The sequence below is a fragment of the Marmota marmota genome, unplaced genomic scaffold, assembly GCF_001458135.2.
Source record: "Marmota marmota marmota unplaced genomic scaffold, marMar, whole genome shotgun sequence".
Classification (NCBI taxonomy): domain Eukaryota; kingdom Metazoa; phylum Chordata; class Mammalia; order Rodentia; family Sciuridae; genus Marmota; species Marmota marmota.
In genome coordinates this window covers 7,884,833-7,905,754 of record NW_026000223.1, presented here as the reverse complement: position 1 = coordinate 7,905,754, position 20,922 = coordinate 7,884,833, and the positions used below count along the sequence as shown (strand labels likewise).

General features: G+C 43.4%; 2 protein-coding genes and 1 long non-coding RNA gene across 16 annotated transcripts in view; 2 read left to right on the top strand and 1 right to left on the bottom strand.

Annotated features, from left to right (window-relative positions):
• The window catches only part of LOC125613216, a 25,395-nt gene extending 5,225 nt beyond the window's left edge, over positions 1-20,170 (bottom strand). Inside the window, exon 1 of the long non-coding RNA XR_007343719.1 lies at positions 20,062-20,170. This is a non-coding gene — a long non-coding RNA (uncharacterized LOC125613216). The remainder of the gene's footprint in view (positions 1-20,061) is intronic.
• Fgfr1 (fibroblast growth factor receptor 1) overlaps positions 9,416-20,922 on the top strand; it is a 44,159-nt gene continuing 32,652 nt past the window's right edge. For all 13 annotated transcript variants that reach the window (XM_015501282.2, XM_015501280.2, XM_048792771.1 and 10 more), the window contains exon 1: positions 9,416-9,594. In XM_015501282.2, the coding sequence (XP_015356768.1) occupies positions 9,504-9,594 (91 nt within the window). In that variant the 5' untranslated portion in view covers positions 9,416-9,503. The remainder of the gene's footprint in view (positions 9,595-20,922) is intronic.
• Positions 10,090-20,922, top strand: part of LOC107155321 (60S ribosomal protein L37a-like) — a 40,678-nt gene continuing 29,845 nt past the window's right edge. For both annotated transcript variants that reach the window (XM_048792779.1, XM_048792778.1), the window contains exon 1: positions 10,090-20,110. In XM_048792779.1, coding sequence (XP_048648736.1) covers positions 19,772-20,107 — 336 coding nt within the window. In that variant the 5' untranslated portion in view covers positions 10,090-19,771 and the 3' untranslated portion in view covers positions 20,108-20,110. The remainder of the gene's footprint in view (positions 20,111-20,922) is intronic.

Here is a 20,922-nt window from a genome sequence, read left to right as displayed (position 1 = left end):
AGGCATGAGGAGGAAAGGAAGTGGAGGGGAAGGTTAGCATGTCTTGGAATAGGTTTTAAGGAGGTGTCGTCACCAAATGGCTGAATCTGCTTTAGCAGAGAGCGAAGAAAAAGATTCCCTTTTCCAAGGGGTGGTGATGTTCCACTTAGACTTTTTCAGAACGAGTCCGAAGTTTGGAGAAGGGGAGGGTGACCAGCTGGTGATGTTAAACCCCATTATAGGGCGGGGGTGGGGGGACATTCAGTTCCTATCTAGTTCTTGGAGGTGGGGGAAGGGGTGAGGATTTTGTATGGTGCGGTCCCCTTGGCAGTGCTTGTTGCTTCTCCGACCCCAGACCCCATTGCCCTCCGCTCCTGGCTCCCGTTATGTTTGGGGTAAGGATGAGAAACTAGAACCCACATTTGCAGATTTTGTGACATTGTAGATGGGGTTCTTAAAACACATACCCTGTGATGCAGCCAAACACCTTTTTGGGGGGCTGGAGGAAACCTGCTCTTCTGTTCTGGCCTAGAAGCTATTAGCCCGTTTGGAAAGCATTTCTACGGTGCTTTTCTCCCCCACCCCCTTTCCCCAGATGTAGCAGCCGCATCTGGTTCCGTTTCACCCCACACGGGTACACCGCAGCCACATTATTAACATCCCTCTTCCTCCCCTCCCCCTCTTCTAAATTAAAACTGGGGTTATTCAACTTGTTCTTACCACCTCCCTCCTTAAAATTACTTGAGACTTGGAAACTAGGCTTTCGGATTGGAGGAGAAAAGAAAGTTACCGCGAGCCCAAGTTATTTAGTATCCTCCCGAACTAAGTATTCTCTGCTGCTGGTGGTGGCGTTTGGGTGCTCTCTAGATTGTGCAGAAAAGACGCATCTTGGGAGATGGGGCCAAGGTTTTCGTCTAGCACTTCTGAACGGTTCTTCTGCTAAAGGTGGCCTCTTTGGCTAGGAGTCTGGCCCAGAACCGGGCCTAACCGATGTTTCTGGAACCAAAGCATCGCTTTCTCTCCCCTTTAATTGTAGTTGAAGAGGAGGCAGCGTCAGTCCCGGTGCCGAGCCGCCGGACCGCGGCGTCACACGTCTCTTTTCCACTCTCCCCGGAGCTAGCCCGGTGCGCAGCGGCTGGGGGCGGGAACTGTTTGCTGCCAGAGGCGCTCCTTCCTTGTGTGTTTTTAGGGAGTTACTTGAGCTGCAGCCCTCAGAAACTAAAGTGGGGTGTTTTACCATTTAAATAATGGCTGCAGCTATGTAAGCAGGGGTAGGGGTGGAGTGTCGAATTGGATTTTGAATATTCTTTGGGGTAGGAAAGCATCATAGTGTCCAGCCAAGGGGTAAGTTGCTGCAGAGTGGGGAGAATTGGTCCCTCTCACCCTCTCCTTTCTACTCTCTTTCAAATTGAAAACACTTCTCTGGTTTCCTTCTTTGGGCGGTAGTTTTGGAAGCTGTAATGAAATCGCACTTTCTCTAGACATGGTAATTAAGGTGACTTGTTTCCTCTGCAGATGTGCCCTGCCCTTTGCACCTCCGGACCAGTGCTTTTTTTGGAATACCATCTAAATTGTAGAACCTTTGCCTTGAGACTGTTGAGCAGAAAGTGGCCATTTTCCTCCCTTGGCTCAGGCTCCCGGTTTCCTCTCTGAGGCTTGTTTAAAAGCTAAGTAGCAGGGCCCAAGGGACCTGCCTTCGTCTGGCTAATTACCCCCAGGCCCGGGTCATCTCTTTTCCTTTCAGTGACCAAAGACCAGCAAGCTCTGCCATTGCCCTCTGTCTGTCCTGATGGCCTGCCTCCTTTCCTAATGACTTGTTTACATATTTTCCTTAAGTTGGTTGGGAGAAGCTAGGGCTGCACTGACTCTCAGGGTACTGGGTGTTTGGGGATGGGGCCTGGCTTCCGCTGGGATGGTTATATACCGCATCAGTGACAAGCCCCTTGAAGTATCTGTTGCATTTACTCTTAGTCATAGCTGAGTGTCAGCTTTTTAATGAGAGTCCTCCGGATTGAGAGTACTTTCACTGCCTGCTTTTACCATGTGGACGGAAATGCCCATTTTAGAGATGTTTTCACAATAGGGATTTGGACCAAAGTAGACAATCTTAAGGTGCTTCTTTTGCTTGGTCTCTGGCCATAGAGTATGTTAGAAAGTTCCTTTTGGTGCCTTTTGAATAATAAGTGAAGCACAGGGACAGGAAGAAATGGAAAAGGAGCATCACAGATGTTATCTCTTCCTCCTGGAGGGGGGCAGGGATTAAGAATACATCCAGGAATCCCTAAGCCTGGGCTAGCTTTATTCCTGATGGGCTCCAGAGGGCAAGAAATTGAATTGAACATTGGGTAGATGGACTCCAGCCTTGGGGACCAAGGAAAATCCATAGATTTTTCTTTTAGTGGTATGCTTTTTGTTTATTTGAGGTATTGACCTGAAACAAGACCTCTAATAGGAAATTTGCTCTTGTGAATTTGAGGTTTAGCAGCCAGCCTCTGAAGGCTTTTTTTTTTTTTTCTCCCTTGCTTCCATTTCTTTAAATCTCTTTCATCAAAATGGCTGTTAGTTAAAGAGCTGTCTAGGAAGTTTGAGCCTGTTGCTGCTGGAGGAAAAGGAGTTAGATAGAATTGATTCAAACATCTTATTCTGAAAGAACCTCACATCACTTGAGTTTAATTTCCTCTTGGGAAATTTGCCTTGCATTTGTCTTCCCCAGAGCTCTGTAAAAGGTCTGAATGCACCAGGGATGGATGGGAGTCCAGATGTAGAGCTTTAGAGAAGGTTCTGGTGTTTCCAGAGAGGATTAAATACCAGAAGTGGCTAGGATATTTGTTTTTCCCCTCAAAGTTGCATCTTAAACAGAAACCTCTCCTCGTCACCACCACCCCTCTTGCAATAAAGAAGCAATGTTTGTTTTCCCTCCCTCCTGTCCCAGTAAACAGCACCCATCTGGGTGATGCTCCACTAGTATGACCTTTCTTCAACAGCAGGGTTTCATAGATAATGTGGCGCAATTAACATTTCATTCATTGCTAATTTTATATATATTTCTCACTTGCAAGGATACTGGACACTTTCTTGCAGAAACTCAAACAATTAGCATTTCCTTTGGACCAATTAAACTTTTGTAAACTGAGCTGCCTTTTTTCAAAATACTTTTTAATAAAAGTATTTGTTTGCACTCTTCAACATGGAGTAAACATTGCTCACTTTTGGGAAAAGTGACCATTTCTGTTTGTGCTGCCCTCAATTCTGAGGCATCAAGACGTTTAGAAATTTCTCACTTGGTATTCTTTAGAATAGAGTTTGGCTGGCTAACAAAGCCACTAGCTATGACTCCCCTCTGCCCCGCCACACCAATATACTCTATTTTTAAATAGTATTAATACAAGTTGAACATCCCTGATCTGAAAATTTGAAATCCAAAATACTTATGTCATATTGGCATCTTAAAGTTTCAGTTTTCAGATTAAGAATGTTCAATGGCATAAGCTATGCAAATATTCCAAAATCTGAAAAACCTCAAAATCTGAAATAACTTTGGTCCTAACCATTTCAGAAAAAGAATACAGCCTGTGTCAGTTCTTGCTTGGTCAGAATTTTTTTCTTCCATTCAGCCAATTAACAAATATGCCAGCATCTGCTATGTGCATACTAGGTACTAAGGGTATTGATAAAGGTTAGTTGGGCACAGAAGGGGATGGGGAATATAAAGAACAATAATAGCAGGCAACACAGGCCTCATGGGAGAGGAGCTGGTAATTTCTTTTGAAAATGTAGGGGAATGGGATCCTGCAGCTACAAGGCCTAGAAAAGGCTTGTGGAAGAGATATAACTTTTTAAGGTGGAGTTCCAAGAATAGGAAAACCCCCAAGCATTGCAGAGGGAGGAAAGGCAAAAAAGAAACACTTGTATAGAGGAATTGAGATGAACTCAACTGCACTGTCCAGTAGAAATAGAACACAAACATCATGTAATTTTAGATTTCCTTGTAGCCACATTTGAAATTAAGTGAAAATTCATGGATGACATCAATTTTGAATGTATTTGTTTAGATTTTAGTTATTTTTAAATTATTAATTTTTAATAATTTAGTTCATTATATTTATATTAATATATCATGTTAATATTCCCAAAATATTATCATTTGAACATGTGATCAATATACAAAATTTTGCAGGGGTGCTAAGGAGTGAACCCTGGGGCTTGCTTATGCTAAGCATGTGCTCTACCATTTAGCTATAAATACTCCCAATCCCAACATAAAAAATTAATGAGACACTTTGCATTCTTTTTTTTTTTTCTAATGCCAAGGGGGGGAAAAAAAGATCAGTGTTCAAGATCAGTGTATATTTTTCATTCTAGCACATCCTAAGGAACAGTAGCCACATTGCAGGTGCTAAAGAACTGCATGTGTCCAGAGGCCACTGAATGGGCCAGCCAGGTTTAGAGTACAGGGTACATCCTAAAGATAGAGGGTGAGAAATACCTTTAGAAAGGTAGGAAGGTCCCAGGTAGGAAGTTTGGGTCCTCCTGCCATAGTTATCAAAATTTCTGGGAGTACCATCAAAACACAATGTTTAGATATAACCCCTTATGTTTGACCAAGTTGGTACTTTCAAGAGGTGAAAGTGGGCCCCTTGACCCCACTTCCCATTTATTTGATCCTCATAACCACTTGTGATGTAGGCAAGGCAAGTATTTTAATTCCTTCCAACAAGTGGGACATTGAGGCTCAGAAAAGTTAAGTGTCTGTCCCAGAATGGTAAGGTCATAAATGGAAGGGCAAGAATTCATTTGTTAATCCTGTCCAGGCAAAGACTTGACCTGAACTCATAAACTAGTTTTTATTGCATTGTTTATATTATAAGAAAATTGAAATCTCATAAAAAGGATATTTCATAGAATTTTTTTTTTTTTTTTTTGGTACTGGGGACTGAACCTAGGAGCACTTTACCACTGAGTCATGTCCCCAACCCTTTTTGTTTTTTCACTTTTAGACAGGGTCTCACTAAGTTGTTTAGGAAGTTGCTGAGGCAATCTTCAAACTTGCGATCCTCCTGCCTCAGCCTCCCAAGCTGCTGAGATTACAGGTGTGCATCACACCTGGCTTAGAATCTTTACTTTTAGAATTAGGGAGAGATGCAAGGTCATGTGGTCCAGCCCCTGCTTTCCCACCAGACACTGGTCATTTTCTCTTGGATGAGAACTTCAGACACTTTAATGCATGCTTCCATTCAGTCCTCGTAACCACCTATGATGTAGGCGGGGCAGATATTTTAGCCCTCTCCTGCAAGTGTGAAGATTGAGATATTGTGTTCCACCCTTCACTCCCCATTGAGGACCTCTGCACCCAGGCAAGTCAAGCTGTGAATCCTGGGAGTCCTGACTGATATTGGAGAGACTGAAGGGGGCCAGCTGCAAGATCTCTGGGGAAGATGCTGTATACACCTGCAAGGCTAGAGGTCACATATGTCAAGCTGTAACGGATAGAGGCTGTTCCTGAGGGCTTTGGGGAATTCATTAATTAATAGAATGAGAAGATGAGATGGCGGTTCCAAAGATCACAGACAGCACCATGGATGAGCTGTTTGTATCACTGCATTTTCTGCAGGTGTGTGGAATGGGGTGTGTGCCCATTTATTTTCTAATTTCAGGAACTGGTGCCAGGAAGCCAGGTTTTCTTAGCATCCTTGTTTTAGAGGTGAAACCTAAGGCCTGGAGGAGTATAGGTATTGGCTGAATGAGTTGGAAGGAAAGTGTCAGATTAGTTTGACGTACGCTGATCACGGAGCAAAAAGAGGACAGTCTGCAACCAGCCCTATAATTGAAACCAAGCTGAATCATCTCAAGATAATACCACCTTCTCCCATCTACCCTTTTTGGATACTAAAAATTCATTTAGTAGGCTGGCAGTTACTATGGGACTTTGGTTTTCTTGAGTTAGATGCATCTTTCTGGGTGACAAGCCTGCATCAGTGAGGTGTATCTTTGGGATATAGTGAAAGGCGGGGTCAGAGATGCCCTCAGATGAGCATTGCTTCTGTGCCAGGCCCAAGGTTGTGCCCCATCCTTATCCTAGACAGCCCATCTGTGGTCTGATTCCAGGGGTCTTTCTGTCCACCAAAGGACTAATAAATACCCTTTCATTTCCAGAGCTAATTCAGATTTGTCCTTATCTACTTGTTTTCTTTATGGTATGAATCCCTTTGAGACTTTATCAGATAGGGCTGTTTTTTTGCCCTTGAGGACCAGGAAAGCACTGTATCACTGAGCTACACCCCAGCCCTTATTTGCATCCTCCGATTTCATCTACCATATGAAAACCGGTGATTTTTGAGCCTCAGTTTCTCCATTGCTTAAAGGAGAATTATACCTTTTATCCTCCTGAAATTTATAGTGAGGAATAAATAAAGTTTTGTAGTTACAAATAATTGTACCTAGTGCAGTTTTGGCATATTGTAATATTCAGTAAATATTCCTTCCATCTCTAGTCCCTTTCCTAAATTTAGAAAAATGAAATAGAAATGTCTACTTTTGGCCAGGTGTGGTAGTACACGCCTGTAATCCCAGTGGCTTGGGAGGCTGAGACCGGAGGATTGTGAGTTCAAAGCCAGCCTCAGCAACAGTGAGACGCTAAATAACTGTCTCTAAATAAAATACGAAATAGGTCTGAGGATGTGGCTCAGTGGTCAAGTGCCCCTGAGTTCAATTCCTGGTACAAAAAAAGAAAATGTTTACTTCTTTAATATGAAATCATTATGAAATTTTAGTAAGCCTTGGGAGGGAGCAGTGATAGTGCATACGTATTCCTGCAGGCCGAGCACATGCGAAGCCAAGAATTTGGGGTTTTTCTGCCAGCCAGGACTGAGTCACTGAGAGGGGCCCTGCCTGGCTCAGGGGCAGGCAGGGCTGAAGCACCACATTAGGGCATGTTCCGGGGAAACAGATTCTCTGAATAACTTGGATGGCTCCCTGGAGCATTTAGGACAAAAGCCACCTGGAAGAGAGAGATGATCACCCCCCACATAGCCCAACAGTGACCAAAAAGTCTTATCACTTGATAAACGTTTTCAGCAGTGATTCTTTCTTTAAGACCCTAGGGAGCTGGTTTATTATTTATTTATTTATTTTGTTAAACCTTTTTTTAGTTGCAGACGGACACAATACATTTATTTATTTATCTATCTACCTGTTTACCTACCCATTTATTTATTTATTTATTGGTGGTGCTGAGGATGGAACCCAGTGCCTCACACATGGTAGGCAAGCTCGCTACCACTCCAGCCCCTTAGGGAGCTGTTTTAAATTTTTTCACTTCAGACCTGGGAAGGGTCAAGGGCTGCCAAGTGTGTGCATTAAACTGGGGCAGGCATGAGCCATCTTTGAGTCAGCCCTTGCAAGAGCCCTTGACTGTGCAGTGGGATGTTTCCCTCCCACTCCTGTCCTAACTTCTGGATATTCTCTGTCAGACATCAACTGTCACCTTCCAGCATCAAGGACAGCTGGATCCACTTCATGGTTCCACCCTCTGAGGTGCTCTGAAATCCTTTGTAAGAGTGGTGAGGATTCTGGTGTCTGTAAGGGAGGTGGGTAGAACTGGAGATGCCTGTGATTCACACAGTTTTAGAAACAAAAAGAAAGAACTCTGGGGGATTGAGAGTATAACTTAGAGCACTTGCCTGGCATCTTCCTTGAGTCCCATAGTTACTAGCTAATTACCTGTGTACTTGGCTCCCATTTCCTAGTCTTTGGTGTGCTCCACATTTCATCCATCTCTCTTTTTCACCAAAGGGATAGTTCTGCAACTGTTTTGAGTGCAGACTAAGAGGTAGCCTGACTGGGAAGATCACCGTAAGGTTCTCCAAGGTACAAGTCTCAAGATCATTTGTGCTGTCAGGTGAGGTGGCATGTGTCAGTAATCCCAGTGGCTCGGGAGGCTGAGGCAGGAGGATTGCAAGTTCAAAGCCAGCCTCAGCAACTGTAAAGTACTAAGCAATTCAATGAGAGCCTGTCTCTAAATAAAATACAAAATAGGACTGGGGATGTGGCTCAGTGGTCAAGTGCCCCTGAGTTCAATCCCTGGTATCAAAACAAACAAACAAAAAATCTTTGTGCTGAGAAGTGAATAGCCTTATGAATGTCCCCAGATGGTTCTGCTACTTTGTGATTGAGTGCTTCATTCCATATAATACTGGGGGAGTCTCAGCATACTTAAGTATCCTCCAATTAATTGCACACCACTTTGTGAAGCCCTCACCCAGCAAAGTGACAGAACAGTTTGGGACATTGATGAGACTGTTCACTTATCGGCATAAACAGTCTTGAGGCTTATACCTTGGAGAACCTCATGGTAATCTTTCCAGTCAGTCTAGCACTTAGTCTACACTCTAAATATAATTGTAGAATTGAACTGTGTTAGCCTTCTCTTACTATAACAAAATATCTGAGCTAATCAATTGAAAAATAGGATTTTTTAAAAAATATTTTTATTAGTTATTGATGGACCTTTTATTTGTTTATATGTGGTGCTGAGAATCAAGCCCAGTGCCTCACACATGCTAGGCAAGTGCTCTCCACTGAGCTCCAGCCCCAGCCCACTAGGACGTTTATTTCGCACACAGTTTTAGAGGTTTCAGTCTGTGGTTGGTTGGGTCTGTTGCTTTCGAGCATGGTTCACCTTACAGCTAGGAATGACCTGGATTCTCATAATCCCCTTCAAGGTCATACCCATGATTACCTAAAACCTCCCCTAGGCCCCAAATATTTGGGTTCAGGGTGCAGGGGAATGTCTCACTGTGTTGGCCAAACTGGGCTTGAACTCTGAATCCTTCTGACTCAGCCTCTCTAGTAGCTGGGGTTGTAAGTAATTGGAATAATAGTTGTGTGCCTAGCTTACATTCTACTTCTTGAAGGTTCCACCGTCTCCTAGTGGCACCATGCTGAGGAACAAGCCTTTAACACATAAACGGCCTTTGGGGAGCACTAAGCTTTAGCATGAATTAAAACAACCCTTAGCCAGAAGTGGTGGCATACCTGTAATCCCAGCAGCTCCAGAGGCTAAGGCAGGAGGATCCTGAGTTTAAAGCCAGCCTCAGCAAAAGCAAGGTACCAAGCAACTCAGTGAGACCCTATCTCAAAATAAAATACACATAGGGCTGGAGATGTGGCTCAGTGGTTGAGTGTCCCTGAGTTTAATCCCTGGTACCCCCCAAAATAAAGTAAAATAAATAAAACAACCCTTAGTCTTATCGAAATCTGGAACCTCTGATTAAATGTTGGGACAAGCTCATAGTTCTCTTCTTTGTACCTTAAGGAGTAGTTATTGCTTCAAGCAACGTTTTGGTCAGGGTGACCATGTGGCATGTTTTACTTTGTTTTTCTCTGTGCCTCCCCACCTCTCAGACCCTCTTAACTTTTTGTTTTTTTCTTTCCCCAGAGTCAGCTTGAAAAGGAGAATCAGGCTCAAGGTGGAATATCCATGGAGGTGTGGAGCCTTGTCACCAATCTCTAACTGCAGAACTGGGATGTGGAGCTGGAAGTGCCTCCTCTTCTGGGCTGTGCTGGTCACAGCCACACTCTGCACTGCCAGGCCAGCCCCGACCTTGCCTGAACAAGGTAAGGCAGTAGGCTGAAGGGTTGGCCCAGACCCCCGAGCCTTTGAACAGGCTGGGCTTGCATGGAGGTGATGTGGTTGGAGGTGATGTGATCAAGTAGGAAGGCTCCTTCTTAGGTGGAGCAAAGGGCTTCCTTCCTGTAGCAGAGATGCTTGGGATTCTTAGGCTGGTTGGGCCTGGTTATAAATCTAAATGACTTCATCAGAGGTTGGGGTTGTGAAGTCTGGTGACATCCATCCTGAGTTGATAAGATGAGGGGAAAAAATCTGATTGGCACCTAAGAGCTGGGTCTTTATCCTGGGTGGTATATAAAAATATATAATATATATACACAAACCGCTAGATGGTGCGACGGGGACCAAGTAGCCCATGAGTTTTGGTTTAGCATTTGAATTGTACAGCAAGGGACATTGTAGGATGTAAGAGTTTAATAATAGCCTCTGACTTATAAAAAATTGTTCCAGGGGCTGGAGTTGTAGCTCAGTTGGTAGAGCATTTGCCTTGCATGTAGGAGGCACCAGTTGCTGATCCTCAGTGCCACATAAAAACAAATAAATAAAATAAAGGTATTGTGTCTGTCTACAACTAAAAAATTATATATTTAAAAAAAATTGTTCCAAAGACACATCTTCTATAAGGGTTGGTGGTCATGATGACTGGCCTGCCATTTTGCCTTTCTTGAATGTGTCTCTCAGGCCCTGTTTGGGAGCCTGCTGAGTGGTTTGCTTTGGAGATGCCCTATTTGAGGGATTTCAAAGAGACTGGGAACTGGGAAGCAGGATGGAGCATAGAGACCTATAGTGTGTTGGAAATTCATAGAGATTATTAGTAAGACTTGCCCCCCTGCTCATGGGGTTTGCACAAGTTATGAAAATACCTATGGGAGATTACAAGTGCTGCATACCTGATAGCTTTTGAGAGACTTTGTGAGAATTAATGTTTTGGCATTTGGGGGGACTTTGAGACTTGGTGACTGGTCACATAGAGAAAGTTGGCAAGCAGTAGATGAAAAGCTTGGGTGCTTATGATGTGGTGGCTGTATTTACAAGGCCATCAGTCTAGGCTATCAGGGACCCGTTTTAATGATGAGTGATGGGTGAGAGAACATGTCTAGTTACATGATGCTTGGAAGGAGCAGGGAAGGTTGTGTGAGACTTTCTGAATGTGTAATAACTGGAGCAGGCATTCTGTAGGACCACAGGCAAGATCTGAGCAAGAGCATGCTGGAGACCCAAAGTGGGAGAGTTTATCTTTGCCCACAGGAGTTAACCATTAGGTAGAGACAAGTACAGAGAAATAAATGCAAAGTATACTGTGTTTAAATTACACATTGGAGTTATAATAAAATGCAGTGGGGGGGTTAGGGTTGTGGCTCAGTGGTAGAGTGCTTGCCTCGCACATGTGAGGCATGGGGTTCGATCCTGAGCACCACATAAAAATAAATAAAGGTATTGTGTCCATCTACAACTAAAACAATGTTAAAAAAAAAAAAAAGCAGTGGGAATGCAGAGGAAGAGAGGAGCACAGATCATCTGAGATGCGTAAAAAGTAGGGGTCTGGGAGAGAGAAGTAAAGGGCTTTCTGTGGAACAGCATGAGTGAGGGTACAGAGGCATAAGATAAAATTGAGAATAGTTTGCCTTTTGGTTAAATAGTTATGGGAAATAATACCTCGGAAAATTAGATTTGGCTACCATATGAAAGGCTTCCATATGCCTCGCTAAGGAAACTGTACTTAAAATGGGTAGGTGCTGGAAAATTTGAAAAATTTAGTGACATGTTCCAGTTTTCAGAAATTGAATTTGGCCATTGAATTTGGACAGATGGGAGGAAGAGGTTAGTTAGGTGGACCTGTTTTCATCTTGCTCTGCCACGTGATGGCTGCATTAACTTCCTTTGCCAAATTCGAACACAGTAAGCCTCAGTTTTGCCCATCTATAAAATGGGAAGGGTAAAAAAGGATTGAATGTAATAATCCAAATAAAGCACATAGATGGAAAGTGTTAGCATTTATTACTGCTGCGGCCTCTGTTGACAGAAAGACTAGTTAGGAAGGTTGTTTTGAATGTCTAGTTGGAGTGAGATCCGGAAGTAGGATGGGGGCTGTAAGATTGTAAAGGAAGGAAAAAAAGTAAAGACCCTCCAGAAATAGAACCTAGGGGTTTCAGTCGGTAGAATAGCAGCTCTAGATGACTAGAGACAAGACAAGATGAAAGTAAGGGAGTGAATCCGCGTGTGGGAGGTTACGGGGAGCAGAGAAGATGGTGACCAGCCACTGTGTAGCAGGGGAGTCCAGGAACAAGGAGGACACGGATGAGGGTTGAGAATGTGCTTTTATGATGGACCCTGAAGCATTTTCTTTTTCCTTTTTTTAACTTTCTCCAAGACTCTATGCAGCCCAAGAATGGAGATTAGAGAAAATGAATTCGTACAAATCTTTGGCCTAGTCACTTGAAGGCCGGAAGAGGGTGTGGAGCAGGGAAATGTGAGCTAAAGGAGATTTAGATGGGCTGTGGGGCTGGAGGAGGAGGGTCATTGAAGCTGCTGGTGGTGGATCCTATCTAGGAAAGGAAACAGGCAGGGATGGAGGATAGAGCCAGGGATCTGAAGGTCTTGATGAGGACAAAGTACAAGCTCTGAGAATAGAGGGAGGAAGAGAGGGGGATGGGGGCTGTTGGGAAGCTGTAGGCAGTCAGGACTGAGCTTATAAAAACGTTAACTTAATTGAGGTATAATTTATGTAACATAAAATGTGTTGATTGTAAGTGTATGGTTTCACGTGTTTTGTTGGTTTGTTTTTGTTTTTTGGTACCTGGGATGGAACTCAGGGCACTTGACCACCGAGCCACATCCCCAGCCCTATTTTGTATTTTATTTTGAGACAGGGTCTCCCCGAGTTGCTTGGCGCCTCACTGTTGCTGAGGCTGGCTTTGAACTTGCGACCCTCCTGCCTCAGCCTCCTGAGCTGTTCAGATTATAGGCATGCGCCACCGCACCCGGCTCCATGTGTTTTTATAGAATGTGTGTACACCATATAACTACTACCTCAGGGAAGATATAGAACATTTTCATCACCCCTCACCGTGCCCCTCTTCAGTCAGTCCCTGGGCAACCTCTAATCTACTTTCTTTCACCATAGGTTAGTTTTTCCTGTTTTAGAATTTCATATGATAAAATTACATGCTGAGTGTGTATTCACCCGTTGATGGCCATTTCGGTCATGGGGTGTTAGTCTGTTTTCAGTTGTTATAGCAAAAGATCTGAAATTGGATACTTATAAAGAAAAGAATTTTGTTTACCTCATGGTTTTGGAGGCTGAAAGTCCAAGATCAGGCCGCCCATATATTTAGCCTCAGGTGATGGCCCACCTTGCAGTATCACTACATGGAGGGTGGGTCACCAGGGGAGTGTATATAAGAGAGATCATATGGTGAGATAGGGAGACCAGGGAGGGGCCTCTTTTTATTAACAAGTCTCCAGGGAACTTACAGGTTTCATGAGAACTACATTTAATCCCTTATGAAAGCAGTGACCTTCACTAAGCCCCACCTCTTAAAGGTATTCAACCTTTCAATATTGTCACTCTGGAAGCCAACCTGCCAACACATGAATTATAGCAGTTATGAACAATTTTGGCCATTTTTAATAAAACTACTGTGTTCTGAACATTCATGCACAAGTCTTTATGTTTTTTCTTGACTACCTTCATTTTGATTTCAAGTGCACTTCTTCTTTTTTTCTTTCTTTTATAGTAATGGAGATTTAGCTCAGAGCTAGTCTACCACTGGGCTACATTTCCAGCCCTTTTTAATTTTATTTTGAGACAGTGTCTCACTAAGTTGTGAGGCTGGCCTCTAAATTTGCCATCCTCCTGCCTAAGCCTCTCAAGTCTAGGGGATTACAAGCATGCACCGCCACACCTGGCTTTGACTCCACTTCTTACTCCCTGTTGACTCTTGGGGACAGTTTTCTCTGCCTTTCCATAAACTCTGTTAATAATGAATATGTGCTCATAAGGTCATTGTAAAGATCAAATGAGACTGTCTGCACAGCTCTTACACAGAGCCTGGTACACAGTAATAAATGGCTGTTCTTAGTCCATTTTCCCGGGACCCAGGAGTCTACCCCATATGGTAAGGGACATGTGGTCTCCTGGGGCAACTTGGAATGGCCTAGGATGTAACAGTGGAAAGCCATGGGACTTGGAGAACAAGTCTGGTGAAGGAAGTCCCTTCCTAGTGTGGCACTTTTATCCCTCACGAGCTCTGTGGTACGGCACACTGCCCTGCCGTGTCCGAGAACAGCTGTGACTGTGACGGGTTAAGAGAAAACATATCTTCATGCTTTGTGAACTTTAGGGAACTTTACAAATGTTAGATATATTGTATAGTCTTGGCCCTACTGGTTATTAAATAATGCTGCTATTGTCCTCAAAAAACACTATAATCTGTGTATAAAGGATTTGTCCCTAAACTGAAAGCAGACTACCCCAAACCCTGCCTGCATTGAAACCTTTTCCCCCCATTGGAAAGGCTTTGTGCTGTAAGTGTGTGTGTGTGGTGTGTGTGTGTGTGTGTGTGTTGGCAGCCCCTCCCCCAGCTGAATGCAATACTAGCAGTCTGCAAATGCTCCTAAGGGACTGGGGAGGGCCTGGAGTTTCTGGCTGTCCTTGGAAAGTTGATTTAATAAGGGTTCCAGGAAAACCAACCTCCCTCCTTCCCTCTCCCTCTCCTTCCCATTCTCTCGTGTGCCATCTTACCAAGTACAAGCTTGTTTCAGATCAGGCTTTGAGGTTTGCGGGTGGACTGAAGCTGGATCACAGGCTGAGGGGTAGAATACCCCTTTCAGAAGATAAGCACCAGCTTGAAAGACATTCTGAGCTTGAGGTGGGCTGTTTCCATTTGTTTTTTCCTCCTAGAATAGGACTTGAGGGGAACTGTGAGTGGGTTCATCCAAAACTGCCTGCAAGGCCACTTTGGGGACTCCTGCCTGCCCCCACTTCAGCAGTCATGTGGGTTAAACATCCCAGACCCTGTGGTACAGGACATATAGTGTGTGAGACTTGCAGTCTCCAAATACTTGCTTCCATCCACAGAAACCTGCAACTCATAAGCGATTTAATGGGCTGAGGTTTTACAGCTCCTCCCACCCACCCAGATTTGAAGGAATCTGGTGGTTGGTTGAATGGGGGAGAGGTTACATTTAATGGAAAAGCTCTATGTTTCCATTTCTGGCTGCAAGTCCCCCTGCATGCCATGTGTGTACCACAGAGCAGGTCTTTGTCTCTGTGTTCTGCAGAAACCTGTACCCATGGCTGCGGGTAGTGCCAGAACCATGAACCAGTCCTCAAGTTGTAGGGTCCTGGCAACTCTCCCACCCCACAGGGGTTCTGCAGCTGCCTTTAGTCCAAAGGGGTGTGCATTTCAGCTGAGCTACAGCAGGAGTCTCAGATAGGTACCAGGGGGTGTCCCAATATAAGACATGCTGTGATTCTGCAGGCTGCAGCTGATTGGCCTGAAGATCAGTGTCCCAAAGCTGCCCTGGAACACTTGGAGGATGTGCCCCCACTCCACCTCATCCCCAGCATAATTTCTTCTTGTGAAAAGAACCTGTTTGCTTCTAATTCACACTGAATGGCAAGAGGAATTCCAGAAGGCTAGTGGAATTACTTAGAGCAAAAGGTGATGTTGAATGACCCACTTGAGAACAAGGACAGGGGATTTAGGTCTGTAGAAATCCACCAGTGCTCTAAGCTACCAGGTTTCCCTCAGGATCTACTGTGTCCCATGCCTGCCTCCCCAGAGAGGTGGCTGTTTGCAAGTGTTAGAGTTAGGGCAGGGCTGGGAGGACCCAGCAGCTCTCAGCAGAGTGTGAGAGAATGTGAGGGTGCTCACGTGTCCTGCTTGACCACACTGGGTAGAGCTCAGCCACTCCAGGGCTGTGTTCTTGGCTCTGGCTTCTGCATTGCTACACCATTAGCTTCACTGATTTTCCACTCTGGCTTTGCCAACCCACTCCCCGAAGTCAGGGAGGAGGAATTTCTCAGGGAAGAACAAATGGCTATCCAGAGGGGTGGGGGAAGGGAGGGAGCCCAAACAAAGAATCCATGATTCTTTGTCCATGACTCTGTCACCTGGTTTCTGTGACTGCCTGGAGTCTGGGGTAGGCAGGAAGGTGTCAGGGATTCTTCTCAAGCCTTCGCGTAGAGATGGGAAAATGGGTCCACAGGGTTTGTCCAGCCAGGGTGTTTGCTTCTGGTCAGGCAATCAGTGAGTGACTGTCTAGGTGGTGATGGATGGCCTTGGGAGAAGTGAGTTCTGGGGAGTCATTATCCAGAAGGGTGAGGTCCAGGGTCAGAGAGCCTGACCAGCAGCTGCGCCCTGTTTTTATAATGCCTCATTCCTCTGGGGCTACCGCGGCCTCAGGCTCCCCCTGTAGACACCACCTTTGCCTCCTTCTTCCTTCCCTGAAGCCTGGAAATGAAACAACTGTTTTCCTGCTGACCGGGGGAGGTCCAGCTGCTCTCCTTCCTTCCCCTGGACTCTTAAATTCAGCTGCCCAGGCCTCCCTGTTCATTCAGGGAGGGTGGACCATTCATTCACAGACTTAGACACTTCTTTCTGCCCAACCTGTCCCCACTCCTCTGGAACTGAAAGTTAATTGCCCTACCTGGCCTCCTAAGAACCTGGGGCAGATCCCAAACCATTTCCTTTTAGGAGAATTCCTTCTGGAATCTGAGCTGCTCCTGACCTTGGGGATTTTCTCAGACTTCCAGCTCTCAGTGGCCAAGTAGGGACCCTCCCCCCACGTACACAGTAGGTGTATTGCCAGCATAGTAGCATCAAGCTTGAGCATCTGTCCCCTGGTTTCCACTCTCCTGACTCTTAGCTCACAAAAACTAATCACTCACCTTTCTCCTTTGCCAAAGAGGGTGTCCGCTGCCTTTGTTTAAAGGTTTGTGTCATGCACACTGAGGAAGGCTGGGATGAGGGGTCTGCCCATTTAGTTACAGGGAACAACAAAGATCTGCTTGGGAAACTCCATGCTCTCTCCTAATCCCCCATGTTGTCCAGGTCAAATCTGTACGGTTTGTGTACAGTAGGTGGATATTGGGATAGCAGGCCCTGTCCTGGGCACATAGGTGTATTAAGCCTCAAGTGGTCGTGAGAGGGTCAAAGAGTTCAAGAAAGAGTGGGCTTAATGGTTATGAGCTTGAGCAGGGAAAAAGGGCACGAGACAGTAACGTGGAAGTTTTAAGTGTTAATCAACAAAGAAAATTGAATTCAGAGCTTACCCCTTCCTGTTTTCACTGGGATTGAAAACTAACCTCTGGCTAAGGATTCATTCCTTCATTAATTTTTTTTAACCCATTCATTCATTCATCTGGCCAAGTAAGTTTCTCCCCCCCCCCCCCAGCCCTTTTTTTACTACAACATACACTTTATATGTAACCTTTGTTCAGTCAGAAATGGAAATTATTTACCCAATTTAACCAGTGTTCAGACAGAACTGGCCGTCCTTATCCTTTTCTCCTTTTCACATTTTGTAATCCCTACTCAATTCTTGGCCTAAGGTTAACTTGAGTTTGAGTTAAGACCTAGTTTAAGGGACATATTCTTCTTGGCATCTTCCCCTGTTCACTCCTTGCTTTTTTTTGTTTTGTTTTTAATAATCAATCTAGCACGGACTTTATTCTGCCTCACGTTTTTGGTGTGTATACTAGAGATTGAACCCAGGACCTCACACCTACTAGACAAGCACTCTACCATTGAACTAAATCCCCAGTCCTTGCTCAAATTTTTTTTTTTTTTTAAGTTTTTGGGTTTTGTCTGTTTGTTTGCAGTGTCAGAGAGTGAACCTTGGGATTCATGCATGCTAAGCATATGCTGTACCTTTGAGCCATACCCCAGCCCTTGGAGTTTTTAATGTTTGATAACTCCTCTCAAAGTTCTGTGCAATTAGCAAGAATATTGTTCTTTTAAAACATTCTTATTTTGATATGTAGTCTGAGTTCATTGTAGAAAATACAGAAAACCTATAATCCTAGCTACTAAGGAGGCTGAGGCAGGAGGATCACAAGTTGGAGGGTAGCCTCAGCAACTAAGCAAGACCCTATCTCAAAGTAAAAAATAAAAATGACTGGGATGTAGCTCAGTGGTAATATTACACCCTGTTCCCCCAATTTAATCCCTAGTACAAAAAAAAGAAAGAAAGAAAAACTTACACTCCCATCGTCCAAAAATGATTATTTTTTTTAAAGACTTTTTTCTTGCCTTTATACAAACTTTCAGAAATGGACTTATACTATATGTACTGATTTATAACTTAAGTCTATATTTATTGTCATACAGAAAAGCTTTTCATCGTGCCTGATAACTACTTAGTATTCCATTGTGAGTATACAAAATTTGTTTATCTTGTCCTCTACTTTGGGAGTAACTTAGGTTATTTCCAGTAATTTGCACTTGAGTGAACATACTGTTACAAATAAAATTTGTTCATGTATCAAAGGGTAGTTACATTTTAAATGTTTTGATATCATCACTATACCAAACTGCCCCCCAGAAAGGTTGTACCAGTGAAAATCTTTTTGAAAGCGGGGCTGGGGGTACTCGCCAGTATGCACAACGCCCTGGGTTCCATCGTCATAATAATTAATAGTAAGCATCTTTATACTGCATGGTTTACATTTTTACATCTTTATAATGAACCCATGGACACAAGGTTCATGCCCATGATCAGCTTGAGATTATTTAACCTTAGTTTGAAGTTCAGGAAATTAAGTAACTTCTCAAAGATTGTATAGTTGGAGAGGGGTGGCATGAGGTTTCAAATTCCGGTAGGTCTGATGACATTTTTTTCCTACTCTATTGCTCTCCATACCTATATCAAATTGGATTCCCCACAAAATTGAGACAGAACACCTTTTGAACATCCCTGCATGAGGCAAGAGAACTATAAGTTCAAGACCAACCTGGACAATTTAATGAGACCTTATCTCAAAAAATAAAGGGAGCTGGGGATGTAGCTCAGTGGTGGAGTGTTCTTGGTTTCAATCCCTAATACCACAAAAAAAAAAAAAATAAATAAAAAGAGATTTAAAAAATAATAATAATATTAAAAAATAACAAAAATAAACATTGCTGACTTAGTTCCCTTTATCTCACAGGAATCTGACTTCTCTCTTTGAGATGTTTGCCTTGAGCCATTTCTCCTGTGACATTCTGTTCTGTACTGTGAGGTTCCACATCAGTCACAAGTCTGTGAGCTGCCCTAATGATAGTGGTTCCCTAGCATGGAATAATCAATGGAACAAAACTCTTTCTTTTCCACAGTAGCCACAGACCTCCTACTTGGGAGAGATCTAGGATCAGAGATGCTCAAGTGTCAGATACCACACCTGAGTTTTTTTGTAGGTCACACTTAGTCCGGAATGCAGCAGTATTGCCTAGACACAAAAACTACATAGATGTAAACTGGGTGCAATGGTACACACCTGTAATCCCAGCAGCTTGGGAAGGTGAGGCAGGAGGATCAAGGGTTCAAAGCCACCCTCAGCAATTTAGTGAGGCCCTAAGCAACTCAGTGAAACTCTAAATAAGTACAAAAAAGGGCTGGGGATGTGGCTTAGTGGTTAAGTGCCCTGAGTTCAATCCCTGGTACCAAAAAAACAAACAAAAAAAATCTACCTAGATTTCTTTTAAAGCAGTTTGATGGATGGAAATAAATATGTCAGAAGGTTCATAAAGGCTGGGGTTTAGGATTTTTTTTTTTTTTAAGGCTACAGTGTTATTTTTCTTTAAGTGCAAAAACTGGGGTGGGGGAGGTCTAAAATTTTGTTTTTCTTAGTGTTTATATTTAACAAATTAATGTATAAACAAAATTTTATATTACAAGGTAGTACCACAGAATAATTACAGGATTTTAAAGGTACATATCAATTTGTGGTACACTATTCGTAGTGCCCTAGGAATAGACACCAGACCTGTTGAAAGTTAGGGAATGTTTTCCTCTGGTTCTGTCAGTTGGTACCATCCATGTAACCTTTTGGGAAGAAACAGTAAAAGTCTTGTAGACCTTTCCTGAATGCTTGAGTGAGCCGTCCTACCCCTACCCTCACTATGTATGGGTCAGGACCAGCCCCAGCCAGCATTAATCTTAATAACACAAATACAATAAATGACTCATTTAAGAAATAATATCCACTCTTCGGTCTCAGGCCTAAGTCGCGGTGACAGGGCTAAACGCACTAAGAAAGTCGGAATCGTTAGTAAATATGGGACCCGCTACAGTGCCTCCCTCTGGAAAATGGTGAAGAAAACTGAAATCAGCCAGCACGCCGAGTACACATGTTCCTTCTGTGGCAAAACCAAGATAAAGAGATGGACTGTGGGGATCTGGCACTGTGGTCCCTGCATGAAAACAGTGGCTGGTGGCGCCTGGACCTACAACACCACTTCTGCTGTCACAGTCAAGTCTGCAATCAGAAGGCTGAAGGAATTGAAAGACCAGTAGAAAGTTCTACCATATAGCAAAATTCTGGTTTGTTGTTAATTGTATTAACTGGATGTTCTGATGTGAATTGTGTTAATATTGCCTTTTCAAAAGAGGTTTGTAAATTGAAGCCCTTCTAATTTGAATTGGAAAATTTTGCTGAGATGGGTTATTGTAATTCAGGTGTTTTTTCCCTCAATAGTCAGATGATAATGGCATGAAACTAAGTCTTACAGCTTAGGTATATACTTAGCTTTTTTTTTTTTTTTAAACCACTGTTCAACTACTCAGAAGATACATTTGACATATTGTACAAAATTTGTTTTAAAGGTAAAATATGCTAAAATACACAAAGGATATACATTAAAAAAAAGAAGAAGAAGTAGTATCCAATGTTGTTAAAATGCAGACCTTGGCAGGGCAAGGGCCCAGGGATCAGCATTTTAAGTTCCCAGGTGATATCAATATTGTTAATTCTTGAACTACAACAGCTAAAGTGTAGACTTCAACTTGAATATAATTACATAATATTTTCTAGATGGTAAAAAATAAAAAGGTGCAAAAGAAAAAATAGAAGTAATATTCAAAGCCCACATCAAATAAAGACATTAGACCCTAGATTATATGAGGACATACGAAATGACATAGGATAGCCTCTTCTCAAAGGAAAGGTGTAAATTGACTGCTGTACGCTATAGTATACATAATAGTGTGTATACACACACAGAGTTGGGTGTCCCTTTGATGATGTCAGTATGTTCTGAGAGGTGCACGGTTAGGAGATTTTGTGGTAGTGGGACCATCATAGAGTGCTTACACAAACCTATGTAGCACAG